Source organism: Glarea lozoyensis, assembly GCF_000409485.1.
Source record: "Glarea lozoyensis ATCC 20868 chromosome Unknown GLAREA9, whole genome shotgun sequence".
NCBI classification, from domain to species: domain Eukaryota; kingdom Fungi; phylum Ascomycota; class Leotiomycetes; order Helotiales; family Helotiaceae; genus Glarea; species Glarea lozoyensis.
This window is the reverse complement of record NW_007361004.1, coordinates 1,465,716-1,483,510: the sequence shown is the minus strand read 5'-3', so window position 1 is coordinate 1,483,510 and position 17,795 is coordinate 1,465,716. Positions and strand designations below refer to the sequence as shown.

The 17,795-nt window shown below is 47.1% G+C and overlaps 5 protein-coding genes across 5 annotated transcripts; 2 read left to right on the top strand and 3 right to left on the bottom strand.

Annotated features, from left to right (window-relative positions):
- Positions 1-200: 200 nt before the first annotated feature.
- GLAREA_08440 (WD40 repeat-like protein) lies at positions 201-3,854 on the top strand (the record flags this gene model as incomplete). The annotated part of the gene is made up of 1 exon (XM_008090485.1): positions 201-3,854. One exon carries the CDS (start codon positions 201-203, stop codon positions 3,852-3,854), a length of 3,654 nt encoding a protein of 1,217 aa, XP_008088676.1.
- Positions 3,855-5,099: 1,245 nt separating this feature from the next.
- On the top strand, positions 5,100-5,410 carry GLAREA_08439 (uncharacterized protein; the record flags this gene model as incomplete). Its single annotated transcript, XM_008090484.1, has 2 exons — positions 5,100-5,182; positions 5,236-5,410. The coding sequence occupies 2 exons, from the start codon at positions 5,100-5,102 to the stop codon at positions 5,408-5,410; spliced, it is 258 nt and encodes an 85-aa protein (XP_008088675.1).
- A 341-nt stretch (positions 5,411-5,751) lies between these two features.
- On the bottom strand, positions 5,752-7,566 carry GLAREA_08438 (uncharacterized protein; the record flags this gene model as incomplete). Its single annotated transcript, XM_008090483.1, has 1 exon — positions 5,752-7,566. One exon carries the CDS (start codon positions 7,564-7,566, stop codon positions 5,752-5,754), a length of 1,815 nt encoding a protein of 604 aa, XP_008088674.1.
- A 3,438-nt stretch (positions 7,567-11,004) lies between these two features.
- GLAREA_08437 (Pectin lyase-like protein) lies at positions 11,005-12,601 on the bottom strand (the record flags this gene model as incomplete). Its single annotated transcript, XM_008090482.1, has 5 exons — positions 11,005-11,427; positions 11,483-11,643; positions 11,696-11,964; positions 12,023-12,179; positions 12,250-12,601. 5 exons carry the CDS (start codon positions 12,599-12,601, stop codon positions 11,005-11,007), a joined length of 1,362 nt encoding a protein of 453 aa, XP_008088673.1.
- A 2,929-nt stretch (positions 12,602-15,530) lies between these two features.
- On the bottom strand, positions 15,531-16,941 carry GLAREA_08436 (Winged helix DNA-binding protein; the record flags this gene model as incomplete). The annotated part of the gene is made up of 2 exons (XM_008090481.1): positions 15,531-16,064; positions 16,117-16,941. The coding sequence occupies 2 exons, from the start codon at positions 16,939-16,941 to the stop codon at positions 15,531-15,533; spliced, it is 1,359 nt and encodes a 452-aa protein (XP_008088672.1).
- Between the last annotated feature and the right edge of the window lie 854 nt (positions 16,942-17,795).

The window sequence follows — 17,795 nt, the reverse complement described above, 5'->3', positions numbered from 1 at the left end:
AGAGGGAAGCTATGCCATGACGACTGACCGAGACCAAAATAGGTTTTCCAGCGAGCCAATGAAACACCAGCATTGCCAGAGTCCAGACCGCCCTGGCAGAACTCGTGTCTGGGGTAATGAGCTCGTCGAAGCTACCTCATCAACAGCATGTCCAAACCGCCAGAGATGCCACCTTGAGTGGCAGCACAAGGTCTGCAAATATGAACAAAGGGGGAAAGCAGATTATGCGAAAGTTGCTAGGTCAAACCACTGTCGACCGGTCTACCGAAAACAACAGCATAGAATCACCTCAATTGCGACCGAGCGCATCGCAAACCAGTGTTCACTCTGCCGGAGCATCAATTGCCTGTCTCGATAGGTCGCCAGACGGGCAGCGAGCGGTAATCGCTGGCTCAAAACTCTTCAAGATTCTCAAGGTGGATGGCGCCACGATCAAGGAAGAATTAGACCTCAGAGCTATCATCTCCTCATATGCGAATAACCACGATCCATCCGCCGCGACCCCAGAACAACTGACCATAAAAGCGGTAAAGTGGTCGCATAGTGCCCTAGATTCAACCATCGTCACAGCTTGCGGAAATGGACGCATGACCGTATACGATCTTAATCATGGCGGAGATGGATTTGAAATTGGGAGGATAAACGAACACAACCGGCAGGTTCACAAATTGGATATCAGTCCATACAAGGAGAATTGGCTTCTTTCAGCAAGCCAGGACGGAACTGTCAGGGTATATGACTTGAGGACACCTCGGGGTACGAGGGGTGGCAATGGCGCTTCTTTCTTTCGAACATGGCATATGTTCAAGTGCAATGCAGAATCGGTTCGAGACGTCAAATGGTCACCGACTGATGGCTTTGAATTCGCTTGCTGTACGGAAGCCGGGCAAGTTCAGAAATGGGATATTCGAAAGCCTGGGGCACCAGTATTGAAGATTGCGGCGCATCAGAAGTGCTCCTCTATTGACTGGCATCCGGACGGGAAGCATCTCGTCAGCGGAGGCAATGATCAGTTCTGTCACGTATGGGATTTGTCCAAATCTGCAGATAGGAACCAAAAGCCGAGATACAGCTTTGCCACTCCAGCTCCAGTTTCCACCGTTTCCTGGAGGCCCGCAACATGGTCAGCCACTGCGCAAGGTCTCCGAGCTGCCCAAATAACAGTTTCCTATGATGATACTACTATAAGCAAAACCCAAAATTCTCGAGTTCATATCTGGGATCTTGCTAGGCCATCTATGCCATTCAAGGAGATTGAGCAATGGGATACCGCTCCTACTGGCGTGGTGTGGAACACGCGTGATCTTCTTTGGGCCGTTGATCGGGAAGGACGATTTTCTCAGACAGATGTTGCATTCAGCCCTAAAGTGATTGAGAGAAAGAGTCTCTCCACCTTTGCATTCTCCCCAACAGGAGATACCTTGATGTTCCTCGAGGAACGACAAGTTTATCGACGGCGATCGCGTCCCTTGCTCCCGTCTCCAGATGTATTACCTTCTTTCCAGCACAGCAATAATGGCCCTTTGTTGAGTGTTAGTAGGAGTGATTCGGAAGAGGACGTTGTTGGAAGCTTTCTCGGCCCTACAAAGGCAAGGAGACATCGAAGGCGCCGTAGTGGGCAGTCAAACCAATCATTCAGTTCAACTCCTCCTACATCCACTGGGGCGACAAACAAACCCGAAATCATGCCGCTAGATGATGGCGTCAAAGTTACTGGAGTCTACAAACCACAACAGGTCATAGCTATAGGTCGCGCTCCTTCGACAGCGAAACGAGCAACGCACCAATACTTCACTAACAAGTATTTGACACAGCTTTGGAGGTTTTCCGCAATGGAAACGGGAGTCGTAGCAACAAATGAAAAGATAAAGATTGTCACCGAGGAATTTGCCAAGACAGCCGAGATGATTGGTCATTACCGTCTGGCTCAAACATGGCGCATTCTAGGATACACAATGAATCTCCTTCTCACGAGACGTGCTGAACATCATCGACAAAACAGGTTAAAACCACCGGAGCCTACCCCGAAGAAGGACATGTGGAAGGAGCAGCTTGCTGCTTTTGATGCCAGGAATTCTACTAGACACGGCTCCGAGACGCCTCGCCGGCGTCAGAGAGGAGATCGCACTCCTCGCAGGCAGGATCATGCTTCAACTCCCCTTGATAGCCCGCGGAATCGTAGTCCACGGAGTTATAGCCGCAATCATAGCCCTCGACATCATAAAGCAACGACAATCATCCATGACGAGATGGAAAGTACCTCGAATGTTGCTACACCACTTGTACGTCCTGTTCGGGACCACGTAGCAGCTCCTATTAGAGAAGCTATGCATACTCCAATCAACATAGATGACGACAAGTTAGATTTGGCCGGTAAAACTTCCGCGGCGACGCCTAGCCCCATTCCAGTTCCTGGAGCGTTTAGCAAGGAGTCAAGCGTTTCACCTAGTATCGATGGATATGACTTCTACGGGATTGACTCGCTTTCCCCGGTGGTAGACTTCCACGTGCCTCAACGAAAGCAGCCTCTCAGACTCGATTATGCAAATGATACTCAGCAGATTATCCAACCTGGCCTCCAGCGTCATGATTCGGGAGAAAGCTTTCAAATGTTTTCTACGTCCAACGAATCACAGCAGACGAAATTTTTGAGCTCCTCCGTCAGCGATAGGGATACCTCTCTCAGAGATCGTGTTCATAGTTGGGAGAGTAGTCTACCAAACCACCCAAGAGTTCGCTTAAATTCAGAAGCACTTACGGATAGCTCAGTTGAACCGGTGGAAGGCAGTTCTGGAGCCAACAGTAGTGTTGAGCAGAGTGCCTTCCCTTATGAATCACTGACACGTCCAAAAATTCGAGTACAAGAACCTTCTATGCAGTCAAACACGCACACTCTTGCGCTGGGGCCAATCGAAGAGACAGCGCAAAGCCCGACTGCAACAGATAAACCCATCGAGAACCCCAACATCATTGAAAGGGACTTCCTACCTCAAGCCGGCGATCCCAGTTTTACCATAAGCCCAATTGATGCTGCCACTCTCGTGCAGCGGTCGATCGATTTTGAAACGCAAAGTGGTTCGCTGCACGCGTCAATAATGGTTTTGTTGTTTCGGTCTCTTCTCCCAGCTTCAGCAATCGACTCTACACGTGCGAATGCAATCATTGGTCAATATCATTATCGGCTTACCACTTTTCAACTTCACCTTGAGGCTGCACTTCTCCGAAATCTCTCCACGCCTGTCTACCCTTCAGTATTTTCTGTAGCCCAAGAAAATATTAACTGCGGGTTCTTTTGCACGAGCTGTCAGAAGCCTATTGAGAATGACCCCCTGATACCAAACTCTGTGTGGCGATGCACCCGATGTGAAAGAGCCACTGAACCTTGTGCAATCTGTCATCATCGCGAGCTGGACTCTTCGCTAGATTTCGAGACACTAGACGTCCCTGTTCCTACCTCTACATGGTGGTATTGTCCTGGATGTGGTCATGGTGGGCATACAGCATGCATGTCTGCATGGCACGGTATTTCCACTCCATCTGAGCACTCCAAGGGATGTTGCCCGCTGGAAGGTTGTCTGCACCCGTGTCTGCCGGGCGAATGGCGCACACAACGTGCTGAAGAGAAAAAGACGCTGAAAGATCGAGAGATGGCCAACCTCGTACGCGAGAACTCAAGGATGGGGTCGAGGGGTGCCGCAGCCATGGGGAGAGGTGTTCGGCGGGATGGAAGAGAAGTCGCCCAGAGTAAGGCTGTTGAGGGCGTTCGCGTTGCGTTGGGTATGGCAGCTGGGGAGCGGGGTTTGGAAAGAAAGAAGAGTGTTAAGTTGGTTGCTCCTGGGGAGGAGGGCGTATAATCTTTGACGATATGAGGCACATGTAATGTATATATTTTTTGTCACACACGGGCTGTGATGGGTTAGTCCTTGAGTGTTGTTATACCTCGGGGTCTAGGCGTTTGATTTTTTGGTTTAGATGGATTTAGCGATACCCTTAGTATGTTTTCTTATATAGATAGCAGATTATGATGAGCATGTTTTAATTGCAACTCATGTATTGTCGTCCAGTGCTGTCGCACATGTGAATTCATGAAGCTGCTCTGTAGCATAGTATGAATAGGTCGTGTCGATATCAAGTGAATACTTTGACACAGGTAACTGAGTCCTTTCAACCTTTGATGTGATAGCGACGTACCGGAAAGGAAGGTACTGTTGAATTTAGAAAGTTACTGTGGCCGTGGGTTAGTGTTGGAGATTTTCAAAACTCGCAATTTTTGACGATGTCAGTTTTGTCTTCTCTTTTTTATTGTCTTATAAACGGGAGAACAGTCCAACTCTTGTGATTCGGCTCGCAGGGGCGGCAGCGAATTCTCAAAATTAACATGGAGAATAAAGGTGGCGTACCAGAAACGGCTCCTTAATTCTGCCGCGCTCACTTTCAGAAGGAGCCTCTAAAACTATCTTGTTGGTGGAAGTCGGTAAATCTTTGAATTATCAAACTATGATGGGAAATTTGACGCACAGGAAGCCCATTTAGTCTATAAGTATAAGATGCTCGCTTAAGAAATATAAGTGATAAATCATGCGACTTAAGTGTGTGATGTAGAACATTCACCTTCAGATACTAAACCCGGATGAGAATGAACAGCCGTGATGTAAAGAGTAATGGCTACTTCAGATCAAGCTTCGCCTGTCTTTCTTTGCAAGTCTTAACCGATCCTCTGTATTTATCTGAATGAGTACTTTTCGGGGACGGTAGTGACAAACCCAAACGTGATCTCAACTCGAACCACTGCTCATCAGCTCAACTCTACCTTGCCATTCTTGGAGTTATTCACTTCATGCTCGTACCATTATGAATACATAACCATCCGGGTGCTCGAAAAAATGGCGAAATATGTTGTTTCTGTGAGTATCCTTCTCTCAATCACTCCAGCCTCGTGCGGAACGTCCATAAAGCTGAAGCCGTCTACTCTGAAGTATCTCAACTAGACTTCCAGTAGACTACAACAAATCTCTACCAGATCAGCAGATTTTCATCAGTCGAATACGATACTCAAATATCAAGCGAGTAACCTCACCGTTTCGTATCAACATATCAAAATGGGCCACACAGGTATGGCAGCTGAAGAGCAACGTCAGAAGATCATCAGAGGATGGCAATCTCCAAAAGAACGGGCAACTCTGTAAGTGAATTTCTATGCTAAAATTCTGCGTTTACGGACATTAACAAGTGTAGTCTATCTCCAATACTCTCGAAGAAAGCTGAGGTACCGAACGGATCAACTTCCGAACAGAGCTCAAATACTTCGGAAAAGTCTGAGTTCAAAACTCAGATCCATAGAGATATCGAGAAAGAATCTATTCATCCTCTACCTCTACAAGAGAAACTCGACTTACCCAAGGAAGGATGAGTCGATCACAAATTAGTTTAGGTGCAGGACGAATTGGGTTTCGTGTAAGGTTCAATTCGAGAGCCCATGCAGGATAACAGTAAGAAGAGTCGCTAGGATAAGGAAACAGTTACGAGAGATATGATATCGGGGCATGCGTTTTCAAGGAAAGATAATTATCAAGGGACGCGTTGAGGAGGTCAAAAACAGGGGATCGTAGGAGATGACTAAGAGAAGAAGATAGATACTAGTTTCTGATAATCGAAGACTTTGTTTTATATAACTGCTGAGATCTACAAAATTAAACAATGACTGATTGGTGGGTATCTTCGAACTTAAATGTGCCTACTCGCTAGATGATTTCAAAATTTCCTCTTCTTTTTCACAGGTGGAGCTTTCGCTTTAGCCTCCAATTCCCTCTTCAATGCAGCTCGTTTCTTGTCCGCTCTTTCCTGACTTGTTTCGCGAACCTCTGGTGTTGGGTTTCTTTCTACTTTTGCTACCTCACTCCTCCCTCGAATCACAACCTCTTCGTTAGCATCAGGAACCCGGCTACCTGGAGAGGAAGACTCTCTTTTCCGGCCACCAATTGCTCCTAGCTTCTTCTTTTTTGGCGTCGTTTCAGTAGCGGGATCTTCAGTTTCATCACCATCTGGTAATATTGCCTTCTTGCCGCCGATCTTCCCGAGCTTGCCTCTTTTCTTGCTTGGTTCTGGTGTTGCTTTTGGTGGGGGGCTTGGTGAAGCTTCCACTGGACGCTGCTTTCCCCCAAGCTTGCCTATGCCTCGGCCTTTACGTTTGGGCGTGGCCTCTGGCGATGACTCGTCTGGCGATACTGCCCTCCGCGATTTTGCAGGTGATGGCGCATCTTCCCCTAACGAGGCTGTTGATACGTTTTGGTAGGGCTTGCGCGCAGATATCTCGTCTTCATCTTCATCTTCGTCTTCAGTGCTGCTTTCATCGTTTATTACATCTGGTGGCTGCACAAATGATCTACGTACAACTCGGGCTCGGCTTTTCACAGCTAGTGCACCCAATTTCTTACCATCTTTCGGTTCTGAGGCTAGAGATATGCCTGAAGTTTGCTGTGAGACGGGCTGGCTTGCAGATAGCTTAGAGCGTTGAGAGGGCGCGTCAAGGTCATCGTCGTCGGAGTCGGTGGAACTCTCAACGCGCGATTCAGATGGTAAGATAATATTTGGCTTTAGATGCGGAGGAGTAGATTGAACCTGGAAGTCGCCACTGTCAGAATCCTCAGTGTGCTTTTCCACGACTACTGGTGTGTTGGAAGAGCTTTTATCATGTGAGCTCATTTCAAGGCCCAGACCTGGAGGCTTTGCTTTCCCGAGGGCTGTCTTGATTTTTCCAGAGTCCAGAAATACTGTGAGACCTTTGATATCCTCCCACCAAGTCCCATCAACATCCGCAGCTTTCTCGGTCCCAACCTCTGGAACTTGATTGGCATCACCCTGAAAGACCTTTGACAGAAGAGTCTGCGTATCATGGAATGCGCCTATTTGATTCTCGGACCTCCAAGCGTCTATGTCGAATAATGCCAAACCTCGTACACGTTCTTCTGCTTTCCTCCGATCAATTTTCCGACCCGCCTTTCCTGCCGCTTGAGGAAATAGTTCGCCAAGCTCCGTGCCTTGCCCTTCTAACTTGTCAAGCAGCTTCTGTATAACATGATCTTTCTCTTTTAGCACCTCAATCAGGCTAGCCGTCTCCTGCAACCGCATATGCTGTGCTTCCATAAGTGGCAGTATCAACTGTTGCGTGAGCGTCGTTTGCGGTACTGCAGATAGTCGGAGTGGCCATTCCAGGGGGGCAATACCAGCCGGCAGCTTCACCGCGAGGCTCAGTGTAAGGGAAGGCCGTTCATCATCGGCATTGATCGTCAATGCAGCTGTTGTGTTCCTTGCTCCTTCTAAGGCCGACTTAATCTTCTCTAGTAGTTTGCGTAGGTTATCCTCGTCGTCACTAGGATCAATACTTGTCTTCTCTTCCTGGCTTCGACGAATGATTTGCCTTCGAGATAATGATTCGCTCCAGATGTGTGTAAGATCAGTGAGATAAACTGTATAAGAGGAGCCGTGATCGAAAGATACCGAAAAAAGAAGCGGCGGTAGATGCGCGCTCGCAGAGGCCGACAAGCTAAGGGGCTTCCATCCTGCCATACCGGCGTCGTCGTAAGTAGTGTTGTGATCGAGCCGGAAACCTGTGTGATCCCCGAATGATTCTAGGCGCCGCAGGACTGCAAGTTGGAGGCATCTAAAATGGTGCAACCCATGTAGCGGCAAAGCACAGGTATGAGACTTCGCCTAATAGAGCGAGGTTGACGGCTGGCTGCACAATGTGTTCCAGGTCTGTAAGCTTGCTCAAGAACATTGAGATGCGGGGGTTTTGTCAGACGCGATTAAACGCGCATTTCAGATTCAGGAATCACGTGACGTGTGTATCTCTTTTAACCAGTGATCAATTATCTGGTTGGGTTACAGGCTTAATAGCAGCCAATTCTATTAATGTTGGTTGTGAAATTTCTTATCCCTATCATTACATTTTGAAACTTGAATATGCCATAAATCCACATCATGAGAGGTAGATTTCAAGTTCCTGTTCATTGGAAGGACAGTGTCAGATATCACAACTGTATTTGTGTATATTGTGTTTTGTGTTTGTATTGAGAAACTAACTACCTAGGTAGTTACTACACACGGAGAGCTTCAAGAATACGAAGTCGAAATGCTTGGAACTAAACCATCCATCATCTAATTATAATGTGACAAGTCTCAAGTGTTAGCCTAACCGTTCCGAGGTAGATCTTTCTGTAAAGAACTTCTTTAACACTTAACTATAAAACAGGTATTAATAAGCTGATTCCCATTTCGAGAAACACCACTCATTCAAACTCAATTTGGGTCAGATATGCCAATGTCATGTGACCCCCACCCCGCCCCGCTATCAGTCTCAGCCTACCAACTGTAATAATGTAAGAACACTAAGTAGACAGAAATTTCGTGGCGTATATCACCAGAGTTCTAGTTAGAATGTTCACGAAATCTCAAGATTTGATGTGAACACGAACCAAACACGAGAACACGTGAGGGGCTACCAGTACCGAGGTCTCAGGGGCAGTCACCATCCAAGCCTTTTCCTCTTCCTCCTGCCAGCATCCTCGACACTTTTTGCACTTAGCCAAATCTCGCACCAGTTTAAGTGGTGACACCATCACTGCTATGCATGCGAGGAGCTCCTCCATAATGGCGTTTTGAATCGAGATTCAATGGACGGCTCGCAAATCCTGACAAGGTTTTGGTTATGCAATCACATCCAAGGCTGTCAGGAGCAGGTCTAATTGGACTATCCAAATTTGCCCTGTTGAAGTCCACGAGCTCCAAAGATAAGCGGAATCGATCTTCTCCCTAGACGAGCCCATGAGCATTTCGAGGAGTGTATACGTTTTCTCGTTCTACGAGTCTTTGATAAAGTACGTCTAGAAGAATGAATCAGCAACACGGCTTCGATTCTCTCCACATGGAAATGTACTCACTGTGTAGGGAATCTACAGGAAGCTGCAATACATCGCTTTTAGATACACACATGGTATTGGTGTAGAATGGGTTTGATATCAGGAAAAATTGGGATGTGAAAGCGTTTTCCGTCGGGCGCATTACAACAACACAAATGTTCTTGGTCAATTGAACCATCCGTTCGGGTCGGGCCATTAATAGCTGACAAAAATGACACCAACCTTAACAGTGTTACACACTTTTCAATAAGCCTCAGCTACAGGGAATGAACCACATCTTACCCCTAAGCGTAATCATGCCTTTCCTCCACTAGGATCCTTCCCCTGACGACCCAAACTTCTGGTAAGCCACTTTTGAATTTTTTGCTAGTATAAAAATAGATGCTAATTTACGATTGTAGCTTAATTCCTTCAAATAGCAAGCTGACATGTTAGATGAATATGCGTGGACTGTCTGTTTTTCTTTTTGTCTTCCTTTGCATAGTAGGGACCCAATCTGCTTTGCGCTCGACTTCATCGTTGTTGAAGGATCTGAGTATCAGAACGGCATTTCGATTTCTGATGATCGAACGGCCAAACCAGCACAATACCACAGTACATGTGATAATTAGAGATAATTATCACAAGCTTCGTCAAGGTTGCAAGATTTGTCTTGTATCTTTTTAGACCTGCAGGGTATCGGTAGTCAGCGTACCTGCACCTCGTTTAACTCTCCTAAGCTTGCAAGTATATTAGCGGCCCGGATGAAAACTTCTGGACTTTACCTTGTGGACATTGGCTTTTCAGCACATCAATGTAGGTGTAAGAAAATGGTACGAAGGAACCACTCCGGAATCAGCCATGCCTCACTGCACCAGAACAGAACAAAATTTACCCAACCCCGCACCACCACGATTAGCCCTATCCAATCGCCACATTTCCCTCAACTCATTTCTTACTTATGCTTCGCCGCCATATCACATATCAAGCAAGCCAAGGTCTTCGGTATCACAAAATCCGAGAGGCGAGACTCCGTTGAGGTGTACTTGGTAGAAGCAATCACCACGCGACCGAATGTGGAACCAAAAGCGGAATATAAGCTGAGGACGAGTGTTCTTGGAAGTAAAAAACGCGCGGATTGTGGAAATGGAGCGGCTAGATCCTACACTGTTCAGTTGAAATGTGCGAAGAATGGGAAAAGCAATAGCTTGCTTTTTGGCACCAAGAAATAATAGCGGTTGCGAGCCTCCGTTATTGTGTTCATCTGGTCGGATCTTTAAAAGTACTGAGGAGCCCATCACAACCATTTGGCTCGTGAAAATAGTCAACCTTATCTCCATCCCTTTCTTGCAAAATGAAGTTTTTCACTATCTCTAGCATCTTGTGCGCAATGATGGCTGTTGCAGTTGCTTTACCCATATCGGTCCCGTCATCCAGTGAGTTTGGTCTTCCCTCTTTCCCACGCTTGGAGAATCGCAAACAATTCAGAGAAGCCATCAGCTATTATTGTGAATGAATTTGCGCCTGAGTTATGCTGATAAAATATCGCCTAGATCCTCTTAGTCCCCTCGACAGAAAAGACGTCAATAACTCGGCTAAGGCCTCTCTGGCATCAAACTGCAACGAACGCTATGTCGAAGGATGCTGAGCAAACTATCATCAGCACCTCCTCAAACGAAATATAAAAAACCTGTACAACACGGCTTGGGCTTTATACGACATCGATTAATATGCCACGGCCCTACTAGTAGATGGAGGTACGACAAAATAAGGTTTCGCGATCTTCGCCTTATTGTTGGAGATATGTTGGAACTATGTCGGATTGCGAAGCGGGACGACCAAAATCACTTGACTCTGAAGCCCATGTCAATATCGGGAATCGGAAGTTAAACAGCGGGTAATGTCCTGTGGTCACGAAATGGGAGGCCCCTTTACCGAATGTCTCTCTTTTCGGTTGAGGTGCTTCCGCATGGTTTCTATGGGGGTTTAGCGAGAGTGTATGATCATGATTTGGTGCACAAAAAAGGGGGGTAAATGGGGCGGATTCGGTGGCTCATTGGCATTTATTTCATTTCGACATTATAATATGTACATTCTCTAACTTTCCTCAATTGAAGCCCTTGAGCGGAGCTCCGCATGTTACATCGAGAGTCGAGTTATTGACATTTAGACAGTATGCATCCTTCGTTCCAGTTGGGTTCTTAACATCAATGTTCGTGGCGCTTATCCCGCTGCAAACTGATTCGCTTGAACATGCAAAAGCAGCAATTGCTGGAGCATATTTGGAACTCGTCGTGCCCTTGAAGTTCTTGAACACCACGTCGCTGATGGTCAGACGAGATGGGTATTCCAAGCAGAGGGTGAGGTTCTTTTGTCCGTAGCACTGGTAAAGTTCGATAGCGTAGTCGACATTGTTGATGTACCAAGTATCGTAAGTGATATTTCTTACTCTACCAGAGCCACCGCCACCTTGCAAGTCGCCTGAAAGGGCGCTTGGAGCATTGGGCCAGACCTTGATACGTGCTCCGTCCTGCATGAGAATTAGATCCTGATCGGGAATAGTACCTACTGGAGGTGCCACTTACGCTAGCATTGTTCATGGAGATATTGTAAACATAGACATTCTCCACGATGTCAAATTCTCCGGGATACTGCCCCAATGATCCAACGCTAATGCCGTGCGACCCGTCACAGAACATATTCTGTACGACCATATCGGTACTATTTGGCTTGAACGACACGCAATCTGTTTGAAACCTGTCAGCACCACAGCTTAAATTCCGACGATTTTGTCATACCATCTCCGTTGACGACATGCGAGTTCTGTATCACGACGCCTGAGCTGCGGTAAGTATCCCAACCGTCCGTGTTCTTGGCGATGTTAACGCTCGTGCTACCACCAGCAATATCGATGTTATCATAAATGACATTCGTGGAGTTGGCCATGAAGAAGTAGTATTGTGGTGAGTATCGGAGAACCAAATCACTAATGATTGAGTTCTTGAGACCGTCAATTCCGAAAAGAACAGGCCTCAAAGTGTAAATATCCTTTGCATAAAGGTCGTACCTAAATCAACTATTAATCTATATCCACACAGATAATGCTCTTCAATGGAGGAGCTTACCAAGCCTGTCCGTTTCCATCAACGGTACCACCACCGTAGATATTAACATCGTTACCTCCAAGTTTGAAGAATGAAGTGACGTTCTGGAAACCAAATCGGAATGAATTGGCTTGCCAATAGGTGGTGTCATTGGTGAAAAGAATTTTACTTTGAATATCTGCGTCTCTGTCAGTTTTTGCACTTCAACATTGTCAATGTTTTTGCTTAAGGAAAATTATAAAACTGACCAATATCGATGTGGTTCAAGAAAGTTAGGTCCAAAGCTTTCCCAATCAGGTAATTGACCCCCTTTTTGAACACTACATGACCACCATTGTTACACGACCGAAGCGCGCTCAAAACATATGACGAATCGTCTGTCTTCCCGTCATTGTGAGATTTAATATAACAAATCTTCGAACGGCTTGGAGAAGTCGGATGGTGTTTTCCCGGCGATTTTGGGTGGCACGACACAGATGGTCGTTTTGACGGATATTCAGGATACGATCTCCCTACCAATTGGACATTCTCTGAGGAAGGATGAGCAATCGACAATGTGGCCGAGAGCAACACGCAGATGGTGGAGAGACGAAGTAACATCTTGAAAGTGCTCGAAAGTTCCTAGTCGGTGGCGAAGAATCTTTTGGGAACAATAAACTCTTTGCTCAAGCTTTCGCCGAGGGAATATTCAAGGCTTATAAACCTGTCAATTGAGATTAAGCAACGCCAACGAACTGGCAAAGCTAGGCAAATCGTCCATAATTTTTCCGGATTATCGATAGTTCAACCTGGTATGCTGACGACGATATATTCTTCTCAGTCAATCCCGCGATTGCAAGGCCAATGATGTTCAAGCTTTTCCCAAGAAAGGGGAGGCGTCTTCTTCCCCGAATCCCAAGTAAAATTGTTCTTTTGTGGACTGTGGAGAAACTCCACACACCCCGCGTTATTAACCCCACTTACAGCGTCTCTCCCCGGACCGTCTGATTTGCCGGTGGGGATGAAAGTCCACATAGGCGAAGGAGCTCCCATGCTTTTCGGTGATTAAAGCTGCTAATTGGTGGAAGAACACGAACAGAAGGCGATTTTCTCCAGCTGAGAAACCAACGTCAAGTTGTAATAGAGTAGAGAAACATATCGGAAATATTCGCACTAGATAATACAGGAATAACTATACAGTTCTTTAAGATAATCAAAGAAATTAAAAGCTCAACGAAGTCATCTCTAGAAGTCAGTGACGAGGTTGCCTATTGGACGACTTTCCTGTACGGTGGAAAGGTGGGCAGACGTGGCATGCATAACAAGCAGCATCTTGATCTTCAACATGGGCAAGAAACCCTGACAGATTCCCAAACTATCCATTTGTGCGAAGGAAAGCTGATATCAAAATGTCAGTAGATTGGAATATCAATTGTGTGACACAGAGGTTCTGCGACGATCGCACAGTACAGAAACCTTTCGCTATAGAGACTAATTAGTCTCAGCAAAAGCTGGCTTTATGACGAGGTCGTGACTACCACTCGACAGAGGTGATTTATTTGGTCTCTTGACCCCCACAATGGTCAAAAATGACTGCACGTCTTCGAAAACATCCTCACCGCAAAATAAGCTACATGCAGCGGCGTCGAATCACTTTCTCAATATTACAGAGACCCGACTTTGCAATATGAAGATTGACGCCATGACGGATCGGCCATGCAGTTGGTCTTCCATGTGGTTGAAAGCTATCTTCAAGCCCCCATGTGTAACCCGTTGGGTCGACTGCTTAATCATACAGCTCATGTATGACCACTTCTTCACACCCTTAACCGAATAGCCAGGTTCCTTCTGCCCACCTTGGCTTGGGAAGGAATGTGATATACTCCGGTGAGCGCCGGAACGGCCCCTCTGGCAGACGCAGGTATGTCTTAGTTCGCCATTCATCGACGACGATGGCCCGGGAAGTCGTTGAGCCAGGGTGTTTGTTTGCATGGAATCCTGGTTCCTCGCCCCAACGGCCGGGAAAAGAGAGGCTCTTCTATGAGAGCTTGCGGGCCTAGGCCGATCGCCAGAGGAACAGTGGCGGATATGGACGAAGGTTCTACGATCGGACGACCTTGAAAGGGGTGGTAGCGGGACTTGGAGCAAACCGCCAGCCACTGGCTTACGCCTGAGCGTTAGTGGGACGTTTGGTTGATACCGTCTTCTCGGTACAGGCGTATTCGAGAAGACCACAGACGCCATGCGAAAACCGTTGAGAAATGGTTCGTTGCTTTAAGTGCGCTTCTAATGATACCGACCAGCTGGTAATGTCACGCAAGCATATCGAGATCTCGTCGGGAGGATCTGGAGATCAAATCTGACTCTACCATGGGGAACTTTCGATTTTTGGGACCAGCGTTACATTGAGCCGAGAAGGCACTGCGATTGTTGGGATTTGTGGTCCGGATTTCCATTCCCTGGTCGTGGAGTCAGCAATTGGAGAATTATCGTTATGAAAGAGGAGATACTGCATACTTGTGTCTGCAATGCGCTGAGAAAAGCCTTGCTCCCCCGTGCGAGGTTACATTCGGCCATATTATATATCAGAAGAGAGAGCAGTCTGCCACAGCGCAGAAAACATTGATCCGCTGGAGGCTTCGCCCTCGGGTACCCTGGAATGCCAACCAGAAAAACGTAAAACCTCCCATAGAGTAGACGCCTTCACTAAAAACAGTGTCAGGAGCATTTCTGGTGACATAACGGAAAACTTCCGACCCATCAGTCAGACAGCCAGCGTTTCACAAGATGAGTTGAAAAACTACATATCCCATAACCAAATCTGCCATGAGTGAGAAGAAGATTGGACTTTGACCCCACGAGACGGATGAGCAGCTACCTGCCCCGCCTGCCCGTCTGCAGATTCTGACCCGTACCCCCGGCCGGTGTTGCGGTTCTCAAGACTCCATGCCCTCCCGTTTGCTACATTCCATTTCGAATCCGTACACGATCCTGCCCTTAAGCATACCAAGTTCTAGAAGAGAGCTGCTCTAACCAGAACATCTGGGCAGGCAGTCCAGGACCAGCAGCATTGCAGGTTAGCGCACAACAGCCCCTAGGCTCGAAGTTCAATGAAATAGAACAAGGTCGCCAGTCCCCCGACCCTCCAAGTCGTCCTTTCTTCATTCACACACAAAAATCCGACAGATCACAAAATTGATAAGAATTTATCTTATAATTAACTTTCACTTACAATACACGGACATTGATACACGGCGTGCAGACCAAACCCATTTGAACGCATCCAGCAACGTCTGCAGAACCCAACCCTTGACCACGGAAGGTCAAATACACACCTCGACTGCTGAATATGCAATAAGAGATTGTTCCACCATACGATTTCGATACTTTGATCGAAGTAACAAACACGCTCCACCCAGCCTTCAAATGACAACCTTGTAGGAAAAGAGAGCAAGCTATGCGACTGCATACCCTATGGCAAAATTGATCCTCCACTGTACAGTACTCAATCAAGACAGCCTCCCAGGAACTGCTAAGTGCAGTAGCACCCTTAGTAGCGAGGGAGTCCATCAAAATAGCCAGAACCATCTTGCTGATCAGTAAACACAGGTTCACCATTCAAATAAGCCCCTTGCACATCCTCAAGGGAGATTAGGTCCATTGGTCTCTCGTAAGGCTCCAATTTCATGTGGGTATTGAAGTACGGACTGGCCAAACCCATCTGTTCATGACTTGGCGGTGTTGATGGCGAATTGTGCCGTGCGCCCATGTTGGATGTCGCAGAAGACTGATATTGAGATTGTAAGAAGTCATAGCTTTGCAAAGCCCGACGCGTGTCTGTACGCTGCTCCCGAAATCGTTGCCTCGTGAACTTGTTTTTACTTGCCGACAGACCTCCTCTCCGGCCAGAGTCTTGACGAGAGCGAATGTGACTGTTCGATCTTGCACCCTTCTTCGCTCCTGTACCTTTTCGATATCGCGTGGTAGACTGGACTCCATCCCTCACAGCAAAGTCCGCTAAAACCCATTCGGTAGACTTCTTCGTCTCATCACCAAAGATCTTCCGTTCCGTCTTTCGAAATGCCTAAGAATGTTAGCTGTAAGCTTTGTTATGGTACAAAACAGGAGTAGCATACCGCATTCATGGAAAGATTGTGGCGAATGGAGTTCATCCACCCTTTATTGTCAGGGGTGCCTTTTGTAGTATTTTCTCGAAACCATTGATATATCTCTTGAAGTATCATGGAATGGTTTGGAACGCTCATGAGGGCTCGATGAATTAGTTTTGCGTATGGTTCATCGGCTGCATGTTCATCAATTTCGACGGCAGTCATCTCACGGGACATGGTGCCTCCATCATCAGAGTCGTCCTTGCCTGGGAGGCAGAATTGCGTCGGTTGGTTAAAACCATCAAGCTCCCCAGCTGGTAAACTTTCTTCTTCCATTTTAGGACTTTGACTGAGACTTGTGTGTGAATACCGTTGGTGGTCGCTGCGATCGCCAAGTTCTGGTGTAGACATTGCTGGGGACATCGATACATCGCTGTGATCTTCTTCCGTTGGGTAGAAGGAATCAACCTGATCCATAACCATGCTGCTGTTGTTGATTATCCGCGGGTCATAAGGATCCCAGGTGCGAGGAATATCAGAAACATGATTCCTGTGCAGGCAATTACTACTGCTAGTATTCCTTGTTACTGTTGATGAGCTTGCGTAGTAGCCGTTTGAGGTTTGATCGCCGTAGTTGAACGAGGTTACGGCTTGGTTGCTCCAAAAACTGGGGGACTGTGGCAGACCCGTTATTGGACCGGTGAGACTGTAGTTTGGTGTTGGTAGCTGGAAATCCGAATTCGTAGCCACGAAATGTTGATCAGATTGATCCCGAGAATAACCATCAAGTGAGATCATCTGTTGCCCTGATTGTCGTGACATGACCGGATTTTCCCCATACTGAAACCCCATTGACAAGCTATGACTCTGAGGTCGGCCGCGGTGTTGCCCCAAATTCATAGTGAGCATTATTCGTAGGTAAGGTAAGTATCCTCACCGCTTATGAAGTGAATACAAGGTGCACTGGTAAGTCCGGGGGGGTCGAGCTATTGTACTACACTTTAACGGACAGCGGAGTCGGAAGTTTCGAAGAATTGGGAATAGCAAAAAGGGAATCGAATGTAGATATCGACTAGTGCATCTGAGTCCGGGAAGATGAATAGAAAAGTAACACCATCTATCCATGCAGGATGGCGCTGCCAACGCATGGGTACAAGCCCTTCTGCGTGACGCAGATTTCGTTTGTCCCCGACGGCAAATGGCCTTTGAGAAGGGTCAACCATATTTACAGGCGATCTAACAGCAATCGCTTCATGTCAATCGCAAAGCCTGCAACAAGGAAACAGGCACTCAAGGCTTCAACCAATGTGCTACCACGCTAGGGTGCACGCATGCGCTTAGCTGCAATTTATCAACATTCCGTTTTAAGGAGTCGCGAGCTGATAGACGTTGCACCGGAAGCCTCGAACAGGGCTAGGAGCGCGCAGATAATGGGTGGACCGCTGTCCCTGGGTGCAGAATTCTGGAATAACGCTAGAAGTAGTTTCGTGGGTGACCGTGGAGGAGATCCAATGTAAGGATGGAATGGCTTGTCACCAAGCACTGCTCTTTCAACTTAGTGAGACGCACTGATGCCTGGTAGATATGCTGTCTCATGGAGTGCATCTCCTGGAGCCGCAGGTAGTCACCAAAGAAGCCACACCGTGCTTTGTCTCCTTATTCTGGTAATTCATAGGACCCACGAAAAACGTGAAAGTGTCAATGGA